This window comes from Apodemus sylvaticus, chromosome 20, assembly GCF_947179515.1.
Source record: "Apodemus sylvaticus chromosome 20, mApoSyl1.1, whole genome shotgun sequence".
Lineage (NCBI taxonomy): Eukaryota > Metazoa > Chordata > Mammalia > Rodentia > Muridae > Apodemus > Apodemus sylvaticus.
In genome coordinates this window covers 54,233,218-54,252,418 of record NC_067491.1, presented here as the reverse complement: position 1 = coordinate 54,252,418, position 19,201 = coordinate 54,233,218, and the positions used below count along the sequence as shown (strand labels likewise).

General features: G+C 47.4%; 1 protein-coding gene across 3 annotated transcripts in view; it reads left to right on the top strand.

The window, feature by feature from the left end:
- Positions 1-2,274: 2,274 nt before the first annotated feature.
- Positions 2,275-19,201, top strand: part of Akap8l (A-kinase anchoring protein 8 like) — a 33,711-nt gene continuing 16,784 nt past the window's right edge. Inside the window, exons 1-10 of one of the 3 annotated variants that reach the window (XM_052165676.1) lie at positions 2,275-2,386; positions 7,572-7,646; positions 14,702-14,734; positions 15,011-15,068; positions 15,171-15,254; positions 16,568-17,021; positions 17,102-17,198; positions 17,277-17,347; positions 17,680-17,743; positions 18,605-18,713. In XM_052165676.1, coding sequence (XP_052021636.1) covers positions 2,374-2,386; positions 7,572-7,646; positions 14,702-14,734; positions 15,011-15,068; positions 15,171-15,254; positions 16,568-17,021; positions 17,102-17,198; positions 17,277-17,347; positions 17,680-17,743; positions 18,605-18,713 — 1,058 coding nt within the window. In that variant the 5' untranslated portion in view covers positions 2,275-2,373. Of the gene's footprint in view, positions 2,387-7,571; positions 7,647-14,701; positions 14,735-15,010; positions 15,255-16,567; positions 17,022-17,101; positions 17,199-17,276; positions 17,348-17,679; positions 17,744-18,604; positions 18,714-19,201 lie in introns of all 3 variants that reach the window. The other 2 variants (XM_052165677.1, XM_052165675.1) reach the window with 2 other exon arrangements.

Here is a 19,201-nt window from a genome sequence, read left to right as displayed (position 1 = left end):
TGTGGCAAGCCTGCGGGGGCGTTCTTAGCCCAGGAATGTGTCTTTATATAGTGGCTCTTCTCATCCTCTACTGTCATTGGTCATATCATAGATAGGAAAAGAAGAGGGATTTCTCATGGTAAGAACTGACCCAAACATGTTTCTTCATAGCATCTTTAAATATAAAAGCAACAGAGATTTTGAAAATTCCAGTGACAGAAGTAGTAGCATGGAAGGAAGGCCTTCCTACCAGCTCCATACACCAATGGCTGTGGCTTTGCACACAGGAACATGCTACTCTACACTAATAGCAGTGTATTTTTGCAAGGATCTTGTAACATTCTTACAACAGATCTTTTCCTAAAATTCCTGAGCATAACTTAAGTCTTTGCTTAAACCACTCCATGGTCTCAAAAGAAACAGCCTTAACTTCTGGCCTAAGCTCAACCTGTAAGGACATCAGAAAGTAAATGAGACCTTGGGTGAAATCACACCAAATGCTACAAAGTAAACTACAGGATCTAGAGATATCATGGGACTGTACCTTATTGAGGATGCCAGAAAGCATGGCACCCCAAAGAGGCAGTACACATAAAGCAAACCTCTGTTGCATGTTCCCTGTTCACATGCACACAGTGAAACCCTGTCTCTGAAAAAACAGAAGAACTGAGAGATGGCTCATCGGCAAAGAACACATGCTGCTCTTACAGAGGACTCGGCTCCCAGCACCCACATGGCAGCTCACAGTGACTTCAGGCCCGGGTATCCAGCACCCTCTTCTGACCACCTCAGGCACTGGGGATGCATGTGGTTGCATAGACATACATTCAAGCAAAACATATACATAAGCCTAAAAAAAAAAAAACCCTGATAAACATTCCTTAATACCAATACAACACCCGCTAAACCACAAGAAGTACGCGGATCATAGAAGCAGAGCTCATGGAGTTTCTCAGCTGTTTGATTTCCAGTGTTCCTCCAAGGACGTCTCCCATGGTGACTTCCCACACACTCGGGAGCTAGGCATGGTACTTAGAACAAGGCTGGCACTGGGTTGCAGCTTTCGTTTTGTGGAGCTGACTGAGCATTGAACGTGGGTTCTCATGTGTCAAGCATTTGCAATAATTTTTGAGGGGCAAAAAAGATGGCTGAGCAGTTAAGAGCACTAGCTGCCTTTTTCCAGAGGACCCAGGTTCAATTCTTAGCACCTTCATGGCAGCTCACAACTGTCTGAAACTCCACTTTGGGTGATCTGACATCCTCACACAGACACATGTGCAAGCAAAACACTAATACACATAAAAATTATTCTTTAAACAAAAATTTTAAGACCAAAGTAACTCTGGCTATCTACAAATTAACCATGTCAACTCACAAAGATCTGCTTTCCTGTTAGTGCTGGGATTAAAGGTATGTGCAACCAAGCCCAACTACTTATTTTACTCAGTGTCCTTCCAGACTCTTCCTCTGAGTGCTGAGACAGGTGCAAGCCACCATGGCCTGGTTTTGTCTATTTAAAAATGGATCTTATTTTGGAGTGTTGGAGAGCTCATACAAGGCGTTCTGTTCATACTAGGATAAAATGTTTTTCCAAGCTATATCAACCTTTACAAATATTATTAGTTGTTATGTAATGATCAATAAGACAATGTTTACTCTTTACTTTGTGAAACTGGCCCCAATTCTTTTTCCCCTCCTTGAGACAGGGACTCACTGAAACCTAGCATGGCTTAGAATTCACATAGCATAATCTGACCTCAAACTCGAGGCCATTCTACCTCAGGCTCCTGTACTCTGGGGTTACAGAAGTCAGCTACCACACATGGTCTGCTTCATTTGTTTTAACGTTATCTCACATAACGTTTGTCCGGACCTTGTTTGGCAGTTAGATACTAATTTTCTCCTTTCAACATGGCTCTACCATTCTCGTTGTGGAGCCGAAGCCCAAAGGAATACATAAATGGGTAGGACTAGCATTTCAGTGGCGGGGCGCCAGACGGTCGCCTCTGCTCCTGCCGGCAAGTGTCTGGCTCGCAGACTCCGGGCGACCGCCGCGCGTCGGCTCGGACCTCTCTAGGTTGCTTGCAGCTCCGCCCCTTCGAATTCTACCTTTCCATCTTCTCCCCTTGGCCTATCGGCGCAGGCTTTTGTTAACAGGAGGCGGAGGGTAAGGCGGGGTCATCGGGGGTTGGCAGTATCTCCAACCACTGTCGCGAAGAGGTGTAAAAATAGACAGGTAGCTAAACCAATAGGCGTGAAGTCCGAGGATCGCACAAGCCAATGAGATAAGGAGGCGGGGCTGGGGCGTGAGTGTGGAAGGACCCCAGGGATTGTTGTGGCGTCAGAAGCGCAGAGTAGCGGTCTGTGTCCACGGCTCGGGTGTTCTCTGCGGCCATGAGCTACACAGGTAGGCCCAACAGGGTGAAGGGCGTGCTCCGGGTCGGGGCGTCAGGACGGGCTGAGTCATGCCAGGGTCGCCCACGCGTCCCGTGGTGTCGTGGTCATTGCCCTCTGTGGTCACAAAATGGCGTCTTAGGCTCTTCCCTTCGGGGTCGCATCCCTCAAGCTTCGTCTCTCAGTGACCTCAGCCGGGCACCTTGGACTCTCCTGGCTGCTCAAGGCCTTGCTTGCGTCTTCTGTGACGGTAGGTCTCGGGCCTCAACGTTAGGTCCAGGCTTCCACCCCCTCCGTCCGTCCCTGGCTAGTGCCCCACGGACACCCACGTCTAAGACGTCGCTTCTCTGGCCTGAGCTTCTGAGATCAGTCCGTTGGGGCGGCCGCTGTCGCCATTGCCTCCCCTGAGCAGATCTTTTACTCATGGCACTCCCCGCTCTTCATCTGGTCTAAAGCTGGGAAAAGAGCCAGCCTCTCCTACCTCACTCCCCCAGGGAGCGGTGGGAATCAGTAAATATATATATTTATATATGCAGGCTCTGAGCCGTTGCAGGGAGCCTTAGGGCCCGAGCTCGAACCTTGGTGAAGAATGACTACTTTCCACTAATTCACTCAACTTACCGAATCAGGTGCTGAATAGGCACTATGGATGCCGACAAGAATTTCCTAAGCAGCTTACAGGCGAGGACAGATCTTAGGTCAATAAATGAATGTATATTGTATTTTAGGCCCGGGGTGTCCTGAAGGGATTCAGCCATTACATGGGGAGCTTTGAAGCCTCTGGGAAGGGTGAGGTTTAAGAGATGTAAGCAGAATAGGAGAGAGTAAAGATAGCTGCTGCTGTAAGACCGCCTGGGCTGGAACCGCCTACCTCCTTAGATCACTGATATTTGAGCGGAGAGGAAGGTGGGTGATGAGCATGGTGAGGGGGTGTGGAATATGCTTGAGTGACTGGAAGATCATTCTTGACTGAGTTGCCAAGGCTGCCTGGGTTTGCCTTGGCAGTGGCCAATGAAACTTATCAGCCAGCGACACAGACAGTGCCTCCCACTTTACTGGAGGTATTTCAGGCTTGAATTTAAGTGGTTGCTGGGTAACCCACATTCTCTTTGGAATGTTTAAGGCTTTCAGTGGAACCTGAACCTTACCCCAGTCCTCCTAAGCTCCTGGGTCAAATGCTTGCCAAGAACCTTGGGATTTCTAACAACCATCCCCTAGGCCAGTGGTTCTCTGTCAGGGTGATTTTACCAGCCTCACACCTCCCAGGGATACTTTCTGCGGTATCTGGAGTCCTGTTTTGTCTTATCGACAGTGGGCGGGAGGGGGTGGGGTGGGGGTGGGGGACTGGTATGTAGTGCTACTGACACCTAGTGGATAAAGGGTAGGGATGCATCTCTGCAGCCTGAAATGCATAGTAAGGCTTCCACGGTGACTTGTCTTACTTTATTTACATATGTGTCTATGCATCTACATGTATGTGTTTGGGTGAGTGTGTCACCCATGAATGAAGGTTCCCCTGGGGTCCAGAAGAGAACATAGGTCCCTTGGAACTGGAGTTAACGAATAGATGGTTGTGAGCGTGCTGCCTGACATGGGTTCTAGGGTATGACTCTCGTCCTCATGATTGAGCAGCCTCAGTCCAGCCCTTCAGCGTTTGAGTTTTTAATAAATTAGTTTATTTAATTTTGTTTGTATGAGTTTTTTGCCTGAATGTGTGTGTCTGTGTACCGCCATGTGAGTGTCTGTAACTCTCTAAAACTAGGGCTAGAGATGATTGTGAGCCACCCTGTGGGTTCTGGGATTGAATTCTGGCTCTCCGGAAGAGCAGTACTCTTAACCACTGAACCATCCCTCCAGTTGTATCCCCCCACCTCAGTGTTTTTTATAGACAGCTATTAAAGTCATTAGTACTTGAAATTTAAGCATCTTAGGAAGTCCCTGGACCCCCAGGGGTAGGAAAAATCTAATTAAACACAACCTCTTTGGGGAGGATGGCAAAGACTCAGTCTCTGTATTTGTGTTTTCTCTGTCCCCAAGACCTAGGCTCTGTTCCTTTCGTTGGGAAGTAAATCTGAAGCTGAGTCCACAGCTTTCTCTTAGGAGCCCTTGTGGCTGAGTGTATTTGGAATTCTACCCCGAGGAAGTATGGTCTCTTCACCTAGGGTCAGGGTGGTACCCTGTAACTAAATATACCAGGGACTAGAGTGCAGCTTAGTGATGTAGTGTTGTCCCGGCTTGCTAGCAGTGGCCCTGAGATTGACTCAAGGACCACAAAGCAAAAACCGTATTACTTCTGCGCCACATTCATAAACAGTGCTCATTGTTCCAAGCCCCTTGGCCTCAGTGTAAAATTGTTCACATTTGCAGAGGGCGCTTGCCCTGCCTATGAAGTGCTATGGTTGGATGCCTTGGGCTATCCAGCCTCATTCCCAGTTCGGAGAGTCCTTGATTTGTAGTGTTCTTTCTGGACATAAAACTTTGTATTGACTTTTTGAAGAGCTTTGGATGGGAAGCAGGTTCTTGCCATGCTGGCCTTGATGAGGATGAACGGAGATGTGCAGCTAAAGCACCCAGCAGGGCAGGATTCAGTCAGTAGTCAGTATTGACCATTGTGGGGTGGGGCAGGTGGTGTCTCGCTCTGCTTCAGAGCCTTGAACTCTCCACGACAGTCCTTCTGTCTCAGCCTCATGAGTGCTAGTAAACCTTTCACAGAACATGTATGGGAATCCGTACCCATGTGGATGGTTTTTGACATGTTTCTGTTGTAACTTATTTGTGTTGGAAATGTTGTCATTAATTTTTGAGTCATAGACTTCGTGTTTGTAATCATTTCAGCACTAAGTGTGAAAAGATGTACAAGATACATATGTTAGACAAGGCCTCCCTATGTAAACTAGGCTTTCCTAAGACTCAGAACCCTCCTGCCTCTGTCTTCCCAGAGTATACGATTAAAGGTGTACTGTGCCATGCTTCATAGTGACCACTGCAGAATGAGTGTCCCTTATCTAAATACTTCAGATCAAAAGGGCTTTGAAATATTTTTGGATTTTGGACTATCCCTAGTGATGTCTTGGATCAGACCCAAGACTAAACAGTAAATCATTTATATTTCATGTGCACCCTGTATATATAGCCTGAAGGTTTTTGTTGTGGTTGGTTTTGTTTTGAGACAGGATCTTACTATGTAGCCCTGTCTGGCTTATAACGCCTATATAAATCAGGCTGGCCTTGAACTCACAAAGATCTACCTCTGCCTCCTGAGTGCCTTGATTACATGTATGTGCCGTCACACCCAGTTGCCTGGAGGTAATTTATATAAAATAAATTATGTGATTTTGTTTACTTGCATTTAGATCGCAACCTGTCATATAAGGAAAGTCAGGTCCAGTGTGGAATACCCCTTTGTAGCCTCAGGTTGGTAATTAAAAAGGTTTAGCTTTTGATGCCAGGCATTGCTATCTTGCAGTCCCAGCACTCTGGAGCCTGAGGATAGACAGTGATGAGTTCAAGATCAGCCCGAAGCACTTACATAGATCTTGTCTTTAAAACAAAAAACTAATTAGGGGCCTGATGGCTCAGTGATTAAGAGTACTCTTGCCAAGGACCTGGGTTTCATGCCTAGCACCCACGTGACAATTCGCAGTCCTTTCTAGCTCTGGTCCCAAGGGATTCCATGCTTTCTGGCCTCCACAGGTGTCAGCGTACTTGTGGTGTTCAGGCCAAACACCCACACATAAAATAAATAAACTTTAGGAAACAAAAAGTTTTTGTTTTTAAGTAAGGCTTTAAAATTTAGGTTAGGGGCTGGGAAGATGGCTCCAGCAGTTAAGAGCACTGGCTGTTCTTCCAGAGGACCTGGGTTCAATTCCAAGTACCCACATGACAGTTCACAACAGTCTGTAACTCTTGTTCCAAGGAACATATATTGTCATACAGAAATACATGCAGGGAAAGCACCAGATAAAAATAAATATTTTTTAAAAAAGTATCTAGGCACACACCTTTTATTTAAAAAAAAAAAAAGAGAGAGAGAGAATTTAGGTACATGCTTTTAATTCCATCACTCGGAATGCAGTCAGGTGTATCTCTGAGTTTGAGGCCAGTCTGATCTACATAGCAAGTTCCAGGACACAGAGAAACTCTGTCTTGAAAATCAAAAAAGATTTTAGGTTAGAGCCGGGTGTGGTGATACATTTAATCCAGGCCCTCGGGTGGCAGAGGGAGGTGCCAGGGCAGCCAGGGCTACTCAAGAGAAATCCTGTCTCAAAAAACAAACACAAAACCAAAAATCAGATTTCAGGGTAGAGATGTTCACACTATGTACAGTATAGTATACTTATTTCTATATAAACATGTGACACATAGGTAATTATGTTTTAGCAATGAGTTCTAAGGATGAACCGTGAAGATGGAATGCTTACCCAGCAGTACACACATCTTCATATGGGGAAACTAAAATTATAAGTCAGGTGGCTTATGCTTATAATACCTAGCACCCAGGACACTGAAACAGGAGATGCTGTGAATTTGAGACCAGCCTTGGGTCTCAAAGTGAGACCGTCTCTCAAAATAACAAAAACAGCCTGGCAAGGAGGTGCAAGTATTGGTATGAACATAATTTCAAAACTAATAACCCAGCATTTGTTTGAAATGGAAGTAGCTTTTCTTTCCTCTCTCCCTCTCCCTCCCCCCTCCGTCTCCTCTCCCTCTCTCCCCCCTCTCTCTCTCCCTGCCCGCTCTCTCTTCCTCCCTCCCTGCCTCCCTCCTTCTTTAAAAATATTTTTCAAGACAGGGTTTCTCTGTGTAGCTCTGGCTGTCCTAGAACTTGCTCTGTAGACCAGGCTAGCCTCAAACTCACAGAAATCCATCTGTCTCTGCCTTCCAAGGTAAACCACTACTGCCTGTTCTTATAATGATTTGATTCCTTATGTAACTGAATGATAATTTGGATATTCAGCACCGAAATAGACTAGTAGCTTAAATGTTTACACATTTTTACATATCCTTGTAACAAGTTAAGCATGACCTGTCTGTACTGGTAAATGTGTTCAAAGATCTAATTAAAGCATGGAATCTATAGGTTTCCAGGTTTCTGCACTGAAGGGAGACTGCCTGCCACTCTGTATTGAAATGCCATCTCCGATGCTCGCTTTCTCATGCTGGCTTGGGGAAATTAACCACCTTGTGCTTATGTTTAGGTTTTGTCCAAGGATCCGAAACCACTTTGCAGTCTACATACTGTGACACCAGTGCCCAGCCCACCTGTGATTATGGTAAGTGTGGCTCCTAGTGGCAGCCAGAGTGTTCTGCCTCCTTTCTGCTTGGATGCTTTTAGCTTTCCCTGTCATCCTGTCTCGCCTAATTAAACCCAGTCTGATACATGGTACTGTGGCGTGCTTGGCTGGCTTGTACTTCTTTGAGGCAATCTGTAAATGATAGCTTGTGCTTCTGAGCAAGCTGGGCTGTAAAATGTTGAGGCCTTTGACTTTTCCACATTTTGTGGAAATAATACGGTTCTTGACCCAGCAGGAGAGATGGCTCAGGGGTTAAGAATACTTACTGTTCTTCCAGAGGTCCTGGGTTCAAATCCCAGCAAATCTGATGCCCTCTTCTGGTGTGTTTGAGGACGGCTATAGTGTACTTATAATAAACAAACAAACAAACAAATCTTTATTTATTTATTTATTTATTTATTTATTTATTTATTTATTTTGATTTGTTTTTTTTCGAGACAGGGTTTCTCTGTGTAGCCCTGGCTGTCCTGGAACTCACTCTGTAGACCAGGCTGGCCTCGAACTCAGAAATCCGCCTGCCTCTGCCTCCCAGAGTGCTGGGATTACAGGTGTGCACCACCACTGCCTTGCCAAAGTTTTCCAAAGTTTTCTCTGGAGAGCAATACAAGAGTTACAAAATAAAATTGGCAAAATAAAAATTTAAATAGTGTATTAAGAAAGTTGATGATTTTTGTATTGAGTACATTCAGAGCTTTCTTGTACTGAATGTAAGTAGAAAAGATTGAGTCAGGTGAGACAAACTATTAATGCAGACCCCAGGGTCTTGGCAAGCAGTCTGCAGCAGAAAAGCCTGAAGGGAGGACCACAGTAGCTGGACTTTAAGAGACTGCAGCCAGGCTATTTCAAGCTAAGGAACACACATCGACGGACATTTCCAGTTGATAAAATCAATTGTGAAGAAACAGAAGTCGACACTTGATGAGAGAGATCCACAGGCCTCCAGTCTGTTTTCAGAGCTTCTCAGTCTGAGAAAGCTGACCTCGGTGCTCCTCCCCATCCGTCCTCATTGTTCACCACTCGGGTCCTAAGGAGACAGCTCACTGGTCTGCTTCCTCCCCTCCCTCTCCCCTTCTTTCTGTGTGTGTGTGTGTGTGTTGTGTGTGTGTGTGTGTGTGTGTGTGTGTGTGTCACTGCGTGCATGTGGATGTCAGAGGAGACAATTTATGGGAATAGGCTCTCCTGCTACCTTTATGTGCCTTCCAGAATGAAACTCAAGGGTCAGGCTGTTTAATTGCATTGTATCTATTGAAAATCAGTTATCTGTTACTATTTCTGAAGTCTTTGTTTTCTTTCAGTGGCTATTTGTCTGAATTTTCTCCAGTAGTATTCTATGTTAATTACTGGATAGTATAGGTTTCGAAATCTATTAACATGAGTCACCTTGATTTGATCTTTTAACATTTTGTTTTTTTTGTTTTTTGTTTTTTTTTTCCAGACAGGGTTTCTCTGTGTAGTCTTAGCTGTCTTGGAACTCGCTCTGTAGACCAGGCTGGCCTTGAACTCACAGAGATACACCTGCCTCTGACTCCCAAGTGCTGGAATTAAAGGCATGTACCACCACCACCTCCCACTTATTTTAACTTTGGCCAGTTTTCTTTTTTCAAATTTATTTGTGCTTATTTTATGTATATGGGTATTTTGCCTACATATGTCTCTATGCACCGTGTGTGTGTGTGTGTGTGTGTGTGTGTGTGTGTGTGTGTGTGTGTACACAATACCCATGGAAGGACGAAAACATCGGATGCTGACCGGCGGCGCACGCCTTTAATCCCAGCACTTGGAAGGCAGAGGCAGGCGGATTTCTGAGTTCCAGGCCAGCCTGGTCTACAGAGTGAGTTCTAGGACAGCCAGGGCTACACAGAGAAACCCTGTCTCAAAAAAACAAAACAAAAAAAAAAAAGAAAAAAGAAAAAAGGAATGGACAGATGGTTATTAGTTGTCATGTGGGTGCTGAGAGGGTCATATGCAAGAGCAACAAATGTTCTTAACAGCTGAGCTATCACTCCAGCCCCTGGATTTATTCTTTAGTCTCTGTCCCTCGCCTCTCCTCTCTTCTTCTCTCTCTCCTCTTTCTTCTCTCTTCTCCTCTCTTCTCTTTTTCCCTCCCCCTCAGTGGGAGTTGGCTATGGTGGAACTCATAGAGATCTACCTCCCTCTGCCTCCTGAGTGCTAGGATTAAAGATGTGTTTCACCATGCATCTTTTTTATTTTGTATGTTTTGTTTTGGGTTTTTTGTTTTTTGTTTTTTTCAAGACAGGGTTTCTCTCTGTAGCCCTGGCTATCCTGAAACTTACTCTATAGATCAGGCTGGCCTCGAACTCAGAAATCTGCCTGCCTTTGCCTCCCAAATGCTGGGATTAAAGGCATGCACCACCACCACCACCACCACCACCACCACCGGCCTTTTGTTTTGTTCTTGAGATAGGGTTTCACTATGTAGCTCTGGCTGTCCTGAAACTCACTTTTAGATCAGGCTGGCCTCAATTTACAGAGACCCACCTGCCTTTGCCTCCTAAGTGCTGGATTTAAAGGTATGTACAACCATTCCTGGCTTTTTTTTTTTTTAAATAAAAAAACAAAAAACCTCCTTTTTAAAAAAAATTGTCTTGTAGCTGGGTGGTGATGGCACACTGCCTTTAATCCCAGAACTCAGGAGGCAGAACTAGTTGGATATCTGTAAGTTTGAGATCTATACAGTGAGTTCCAGAACAGCCAAGGCGACACAAAGAAACCCTGTCTTAAAAAAACAAAAAAGAAAAGAAAAAAAGAAAAAGTTGCCTTATTTATAATTTGTTTAGTTTTGCACATTCAGTTTTAAAATCAGTGCATCATTTTTTATCAAAATAAATCCTGAAGAGATGTTTGTTTTGGTTTGAGACAAGGTCTCATTATGTAGCCCTGTCTGGCTTGGAACTTGCTATGCAGACTAGGTTAGCATTGAACTCAGATTTGCCTGCTTTTGCCCAGTAAGATTAAACACACTTTGTCATACCATGTCTAGCTGTACATGGATGTTTTAATTCATTTTTCTCATTTTAAAAATTTCGTTTATATGAATGCTTTGCCTACATGTATGTCTGTGCATTGTATACATGCCTTTTGCCCTCAGAAGCCAGGAGAGGACATTGACTCTCTCAGTACCGGGGTTACATCATAAACTGTGTGAATAGTGGCTGTCTCCTGACAGATAGGCCAAGAATCTGGTAGTGTCCACAGAGTTGTCTCCGCTTTCCTAATCTGATGCAGGAATCCTGAAGGATTCCTAGAGAACTGCTTCAGGCTATCTTCTGTCTGCATTGCAATTGAGAAGAGGGTTCTCAGGCCAGAGAAGGGTGCCTCAGCCACAAGACAGATGAGCTTGCCAGCTCGAGTAAGGGCCAGCAGGCAATAAGCAACGCTTCCTCCTTCTGCGACCCCTGTGTGGGTTGACACCACGGGATGCGGCTCAGATCTAGCATGGGTTCTGACTTCAAGTGATTCAGTCAAGAAGTTTTAGTTGATTCCAGATTTCCAGATGTCAAGTCCAGATGACAGATGACAGCCAACATTTACCATCACGACCTGGTAGCTCACTCAGCATGTGAATTATAATTCTTTCCTTCTTTCCTTCCTTCCTTCCTTCCTTCCTTCCTTCCTTCCTTCCTTCCTTCCTTCTTTTTTTTTTGTAAAGATTGATTTATTTTTATTTATATGACTACACTGTAGCTGTCTTCAGACACACCAGAAGAGGGCATTAGATCCCATTACAGATGGTTGTAAGCCACCATGTGGGTGCTGGGATTTAAACTCAGGACCTCTGGAAGAGTATTTAGTGCTCTTAACCACTATCTCTCCAACCCCAAAATATTTATTGTTTGTTTGTATGTTTATTATAATATATATATATGTGTTTGTGTGTGTGTGTGTGTGAGTGAGTGTTCTATCTGCATGTACAACTGCATGCCAGAAGATCCCATTATAGATAGTCATGAGCCACCATAGTGCTCTTAATTGCTGAGCCATCTCTTCAGCCCTGATTATAATTCTTAATATTGGACTATTAGAACACGCTCACTTTGTCTTCTGCTTACTGTGGTCATTTCCTTCTCTTTTTAAGACAGGTTCTTGCTCTGTTTCCCTGGGTGGCTTAGAACTTCTGCCAGTCCTCTTGACTTTCCTTCCTAGGTGCTGGGATTATGGAGTAAAGGCCCAGACTCAACTTTTTCTTTCAAAATTTTTACTGTTAGCTGGGTGTAGCAGCACAAGCCTTTAGTCGGCACTCAAGAAGGAGAGGCAGGAAGTTCTTTGTGAAGTTCAAAGTCAGCCTAGTCTGCAAAGCAGAGTAGCCAGAGCTGCAAGAGGGGAAGGGGGGAAACAAAATAAAATTTCCTTTGCCAGCCAGGAACTCATTCCCTCTGTGGACAGAGTCGGTAGAGAAGCCTCTTCTGACCAGGCGGGTCTCATGGACACACATTTTAGGTGTAGCTTCCTGCTGAAGGAACAGCCCCCCACCCCACCTCCTGAGAGTCCGTCAGAGAGTCCCCATCATTTCAAGGTAGCAAGTAGCATATAGTGAATGCTCGTTCAAGGGACTCCTGTAGTCCAGGAAGGCGGTGACCTTGTGACCTTCCAGGTAAATGGGAGCACAGGCCTATGCTTTACAGATGGTGGCTGTCTGGTCTGGTCATAGGAGGCCGTTTGCCTATCCATGAGATGTAAAGTTGTCCGTTGGCTCACTCCCACCACCTTCCCCTGTTTGTCCTTACTTGGTGCTGGTAGCTCCTTGATACCAAAAAGCCTGAATGACACTTAGAGCCAGCCCCACAGCAGAGTCCTAGGCGTGTCTGTGCTTGCCTCCCAGTCCTATCTGTGTCCACTATTTGTGATGTTAGCAACCAACCTTCTGGACAGCTTGATGATTCTTGTGACTCTGTTGACCTTCTTTCTGGCCTGTGGAAATGGCTGCTATATCACTGTTCCCTTATAAGAGCTTTCTCTGCCACATCTTCCTGAAACAGCAAACGGCATCCCAGCATGCTAAGATCATTTTATCTGAGATACTTGTTGCATAGACACATGGTTTGGTTTTCCCCATCCCGAGAGAATGTTCGCTTTGTGAGCTCTCATGCCACAGTTTATTAAACATAGCAGTCTTCTAGAATTTCTTAGGTGGTTTCCATCATTGTCCCACTTTGTTGTATGCAGATGGTATCCGTTCAGTTTATTTAGTTTCCCTGTTCCTCTGTCATTCATTATGCTGTCTTCTCACTGTGGTTTGGTTTCCTGCCCAGGGATGAGTGTGGTTTGTCTGTCAGAAGAGCAGAGATACCATGCACGAGGAGATGACTGGGGTCATACTAGGAGCTAGCAAAGTGGGCATCTGTTCCGGGTCCCTCTGGGATCCCAGTGATTCTCAGTTCTCAGGTGGATTTTGTACTTTCGGCGTTTACTCTTCTCCAGGAATGAATTTTTACTACATTTGCTCAAACCTAGTATTTAGTTTATGATCCAGATTGGTCTTTCAAAGATCTTTTCTTCTTTTCAAAAAAGTGTTTTGTTGCCGGGTGGTGGTGGCACACGCCTGTAATCCCAGCACTCTGGGAGGCAGAGGCAGGCAGATTTCTGAGTTCGAGTTCAGCCTGGTCTACAGAGTGAGTTCCAGGACAGCCAGGGCTATACAGAGAAACCCTGTCTCGAAAAAAACCAAATCCAAACAAACAAACAAAAGTGTTTTGTTGTTGTTTTTCTGTTTTTGAGACAGTCTCAAAAATCTGTAACAGTCTTATAGCATGGAACTTAGTGTATGAACTATAATGGCCTTGAACTCAGAGTTCTGCCTGCCTCTGCCCCCTGGGATTTTTAAAGTAAGGTCTCGCTCTGTATCCCAGGGTGGTGTGGGACTTACTATGTAGCCAATACTTGTCTTGAGTTGCATGGTCCTCTAAAGTGCCAGAATGAGATGTACATCACCATGCTTGATTCTGGGAGATGCTTACTGCCCCTCCCCTAATGTGCTGTGCTCCTAGATGATGCATCAAGGACTTTTTAGCCCTCTTATTAAGGCAGGGTTTCTGGACCATCTGTTTCTCTGTTCCAGTTGGGTAATAGGATATGCTGCTTGGCTTTTCCTGGGGCACTAGGAGCAAATGCCTGTTCTATACCTCAGGCATGGCACCAGAACATAAACTCCAACCCACTCGTTTATGAGCCTTAGTTTAGTTGGGAGTTACAGGAGCGCGGGTGAAGGGTTTTCTCAGAGCATGCACATCTTACAGTGTCTGTGTCACAGGAGAGAGATCATCCTCAAACAACACCTTAAGTGTTCACTATTCATATGTCCTTGGATATGGAAGGAGCTGTGTGTGCTCTGCCCCATTTTATAAGGGAATTCAGGTAGACTCAGTCTTGTCAGGATATCACGAGGGTAGCAATACCTGACCTGATTCTTAGACAGCAGTGGCCATACAGAGGACAGACTTCCACAGCAGAGTGATGATTTCAGGGCGAGTATGTACTGCTTGTATATCAGTTTGTATATTCTCCATTCCTTCAGTCAGTCAGTCAGTCAGTCAGTCAGTCAGTCAGTTGGTTGTTATTTTGTAGTACAGGATAAAACTATCTCAGAGTTTTATCCCTAGACCTCATTGCTAAAACATAATAGCTGTGTTTGGTATGTTTTTATACAAGGCTTCTCAGGGCCTTAGACATGCTAGGCAGACACTGTAGCCTGCAGTCTCTTAGCCAGGAAGGGAATGCTATCGAAGTCTAATTTCTGGAGTGAAGGAGTGTAGGAGCCAAGTTTATTAGTTAGGCATGTTAGAAACAGGAGGCTTCTTAAATACTGTGAACCCAGAGTCTCAAAAAGCTGAGTAATAGCTGGGGAGGGAGAAAGAGAGTAACCAGGTGCTTGTGTGGAGTTCAGCGTATAGCACCTTGGAAAGTTGAGTCAGGTACTGAAGAAAACTGTACTTTGGAATTAAACTGTAGTATGTTTAAGTTCATGCTGTACTAGAAGTCATTGCAGAAGTAATAATTGCCCTCTTTGCTTTCTGTAGGATATGGAACTTGGAACTCTGGGACAAACAGAGGCAAGTATCTAGCCATACTCCTCCTCTTAGAACTGTGCCAGTTATGGTTTCTAGTTGCCTGTGTGGCCAAGCAGAACTTAGGTGGGTGTTTCTGGAGCTGGCACAGGATGTCCTCCTTAGCATGAGAAGGGCCGGCCTACCCAGCCTTGAGTGCCTAAGACTTCCCCCAGCTTATTTTTGACCAAAATACCTTTTTTTCTGTGTTTGTCTCTGTCCACTACCTCCTCCCTTCTCCCCACCCCCTCTATTTCTGTCCCTCTGTCTCCCTAACTGCAGGCTACGAGAACTATGGTTATGGCTATGGCTATGGCCAGGATAGCACCACCAGCTATGGGTATGGTATGGCCACCTCACACTCTTGGGAAATGGCTAGCTCTGACACAAACACAAACCCTAGTGCCTCGGGTAGCGCCAGTGCCGATTCCGTTTTATCCAGAATTAACCAGCGCTTAGATATGATGCCACACTTGGAGACAGACATGATACAAGGAGGTGTGTACGGCTCAGGTGGTGGAGAAAGGTAAGTTGGGGTGCTGCCTAGGGTCTTAGGTTCCTGTCTGCTAGAATCTTTCCTGAATGTTTCTTGGTGTCTACTTCCTCTCTCCTTGCTCTGTGCTTCCCAGAGCTGTGCTCCTAATAAGGTCATTGTGCTTCCCTTAGTTAACCCGTCATCCTCCATGCTCACCCCCAATGGCCAACTCACCCTGTGTGCAAGGCAAGAGCAGGTCCCTGTAGTGCTGTCTTGACTGTATCCACAGAATGGCTTCTCAGGAGTAGGGTCTAATGTCTCCTTCCTTCATGACAAGAGCCTGAACAGTGCCAAATTGGGCAGGGCAAATTGGGTTTGGTGAGAAGTATGGGACAATCCTTTGGGACTAACCACTGGGAGCCAGGTCCAGGTCGTCTCCATCCAAGTGGTTAGGCAGATAAGAGAACTTGGGGCTAGAGAGCTGGCTCAGCAGTTAAAAGCACTGACAATTCTTCCAGAGGACCAGGGTTCAAATCCTAGCACCCACTTGGTCCTCACAACTCTCTCTAACTGCAAGATCTGACAACTTCACATAAACATACATACAGGCAATACACCAATGTGCCTTAAAAAAAAAAGCATAAGAGTACTTAATGGTCACTTGCTGGTGCTTTATGACTGAATACTTCTGGGAAACGTTTGTCCTGGCTTCATAGATAGAACTACACCCTTTGCCTGCATATAAGTAAATGATAGTGCTGGTTGGGCTGAGCCTTGCCCTCAGATCTGTCCTCCTGCAGAGAATCGCCCATGAATGTTGTCATTGGCAGAATTGCTTTTGGTTTGTTTCAAGAGTTCTTGTACCAGAGTAAGAAGGGCTCACATATTTCTAGCATAAGCTAAAGGGGAGCTGGACAGCTTCCACTGATAGGTGATGGAGGACAGACAGTGAGGACGGAGGGGCGGGGCTGATCCCTGGGGGGACCAAACAAACCCCCGGGGATCCTGGGAAGAATAGCAACTGGCTCATGCTGCTGCAGGGCGGTTTGCTCTACCATGAAGCTTGGGAAGCAGTGCCTGGGATGAAGGGCAGGTGCTGCTGTTTCTTCTGCATTGTTGATGCGTCCCAGTGAGGCTTGGAGCAGGGAGCACAGAGATGACCCTGTACTTGGGAAGATGGGGAAATGAGCCTACACACGGCTCTGTCTCACCCAGGTGCTCTGGCCTCCTTCCTAGGGATTGGGTTGAGTTTTCTGTGAGACTAGGAGTGACAGCGTCGTAGGGCAGGAGCAGCAGGCTAGGCAGGCTGGAGTCGGGGCTGCAGAGGGCTCTGCCTGATGCTCTCCACGTGTCTCTCTCCACAGATATGACTCCTATGAGGCCTGTGACTCGAGGGCCATCCTGAGTGAACGAGACCTCTACCGGTCGAGCTATGACTATGGCGAGCTTGACCCTGAGATGGAAATGGCCTATGAGGGCCAATATGATGCCTACCGTGACCAGTTTCGAATGCGTGGAGGAGATACATTTGGTCCAAGGGCTCAGGGCTGGGCCCGGGATGCCCGGAGTGGACGGCCAATGGCCTCGGGCTATGGGCGCATGTGGGAAGACCCCATGGGGGCCCGGGGCCAGTGCATGCCTGGTGCCTCCCGGCTGCCCTCCCTCTTCTCCCAGAACATCATACCCGAGTATGGCATGTTCCAGGGCATGCGCGGCGGGGGGGCCTTCTCTGGCGGCTCCCGGTTTGGCTTCGGATTTGGCAATGGCATGAAGCAGCTGAGGCGGACCTGGAAGACCTGGACCACAGCTGACTTCCGGGTGAATAAGCAGGCCCGCCCCCCTGACCCATGCTGGGATATAGCTGCCATCTCTGAGGTCACTCCTTTTATCTCTTCCAGACCAAAAAGAAGAAAAGAAAGCAGGGTGGCAGTCCTGATGAGCCGGACAGCAAAGCTACCAGAACAGACTGCTCAGACAACAGTGACTCAGACAATGGTAAGTCGGGGAGTGTGGTGTCCGGCTCCCAGCCCCCATGGGGCTCCTGGGTGGAGCTTGACTGTTCTGTCCTTGCAGATGATGGCACTGAGGGGGAAGCGGTAGAGGGTGCTGAAGGTGCCGAGGCTGTGGAGAAAGGCTCCCGAGCAGTAAGTAACCCCAGGCCTCAGGCTCTTGCTCTCTGCAGGTGGGGCCTAGGAGTGCAGAGCTGGCTTAAAGACACACACACACAGCCGGGCTACAAGGGTCACAGGCAGTGTTGTGTTACCTGTGTGCATGGGTGGTGAGTGACCAGCACATGGAGGCTAGGTCTCTAGGGAAAGTACAGACCACTCACTACCCACGTGCTTCCTTGGGAGAAATGGGGGCGCACAGGCCTCTGCGCACCAGGTAGTGGGACAGCCTGACACCCCTTAGTCCTTTAGAGCAGTCTAAGTAACTGTGCCCTTTTTTAAATTGAATTATCAAAATTGTATATTAGGAAGGAGAGGACGAGGAGGGAAAAGAGGATGGGAGAGAGGAAGGCAAAGAAGATTCCGAGAAAGGTAAGTCTTCCAGGGTTACCTAGGTGCTGGGGAAGCTCTTCCAGGTGTGGAGTGGGAGGAACCAGCTGAGGGCAGGGTTGGAGCAGAAAGATGACTGGCTGGGACCTTCCTTACGGGACGGGTGTATGTTAGCAGGGCCTCTTCCTACTCTGCCCTCCCAGCCTGCTCCATATCTCCTAGGCAGAGGTTCTGGATGCTGTGGCCTCCAGTGTAGCACTTTGGTTTTGCCTTCAGGTGGGGGCAGCAAGCAAAAGTGTGGGAGGCCCCAGGCACACACACACACCCCTTGGTCCCTCAATAACACACAGTTCCAAGTCCTCAGTGGCTGGTGTCCAAGCTGGAACCCTTGGTGCAGTTTTTACGGCTCTGGTTTGCGTGTCCTCTCCCTTAGCGCCTCTCCAGCCCTTGTTGGGAGTCCGTGTCCCCCCACCTGAGTGATGAGCGCCAGCAGGTACCTAACAGTAAATCCAGCCTCAACCCACTGTTGCCGCGGTGCCCGGTGGGGGGGTGGGCAGGGCCATGCGAACGGCCTCCCTGTATCCGCCACCCAGTCCCTCTGAACACGCTTGTGTTCCCACCAAGACAGCCTGTCTTTGCCTTCCAGCTTCTCTGCACCCACTCCGCAGAGAGTGAGGGTGTTCCAGAAAATAGAGGGGTCAGCACGTGTCCCCCTCTCCTGGTGCCTAAGCCAAATCTACTTCCTGCTCAGCCCAGGGCGCCCAGCCCTGCTCATGGCCTGAGGCTTTATGTATACAGCTGCTCAGATGGACCCTCTGCAGTGCACAGCGGGTGATTCAGCCACAGGCCACAGGGTCTATTTGTTAGAGTCCTGCTGGTGAGTCTGCTTTTCTGTTACCACAGGGGCCCTGACCGCCCAGGATGAGAGCAGCCAGGCCAAGCGCAAGTTGCAGGCAAGCAAGAAGAGCCAAGACAAACAGAAAAAGCGGCAGCGAGACCGCATGGTGGAAAGGTAACTGTCTTCCCTCCATCCCTCGGCCTCTGCCCTACTCTGGGGCTGCCACAAGGAGAGCAAGGTCATAGCTCTGCCATCTCGCCGCCCTCTGACCTCCCTTGGGAGCCACCACCTGCTCTGCTGTGCATGGACCCTGCTTCCCGCCAGGCCCAGCTCCCGAGTCCTGACTCATCCCCTGCCCCTCTGTGGCCACCTGGCGACCGCTGCCATCTGTGGCCTGAGACCTGCCACTGCTCAGCACCATTGCCCAGAAGTTCCAGCACTAGGTCACTCAGCGCACAAGCCCTGAGGTGCGCAGGGGGCCCGATGCCCCTGAGGGAGGGGGCCAGCTCATCAGAGACTCAAGGTCCAAGGCGCCCGTGCCACCCCAGCTAGCTGCCAAGAGGCCACCACCGTGCTCAGGAGAGATGACAGCACCTGTGGGCTATGGCAGCCTCTGGGTCTGCTGTTGGCCCTGCCCACCGGCCCTCTCAGGCCGGGCATTT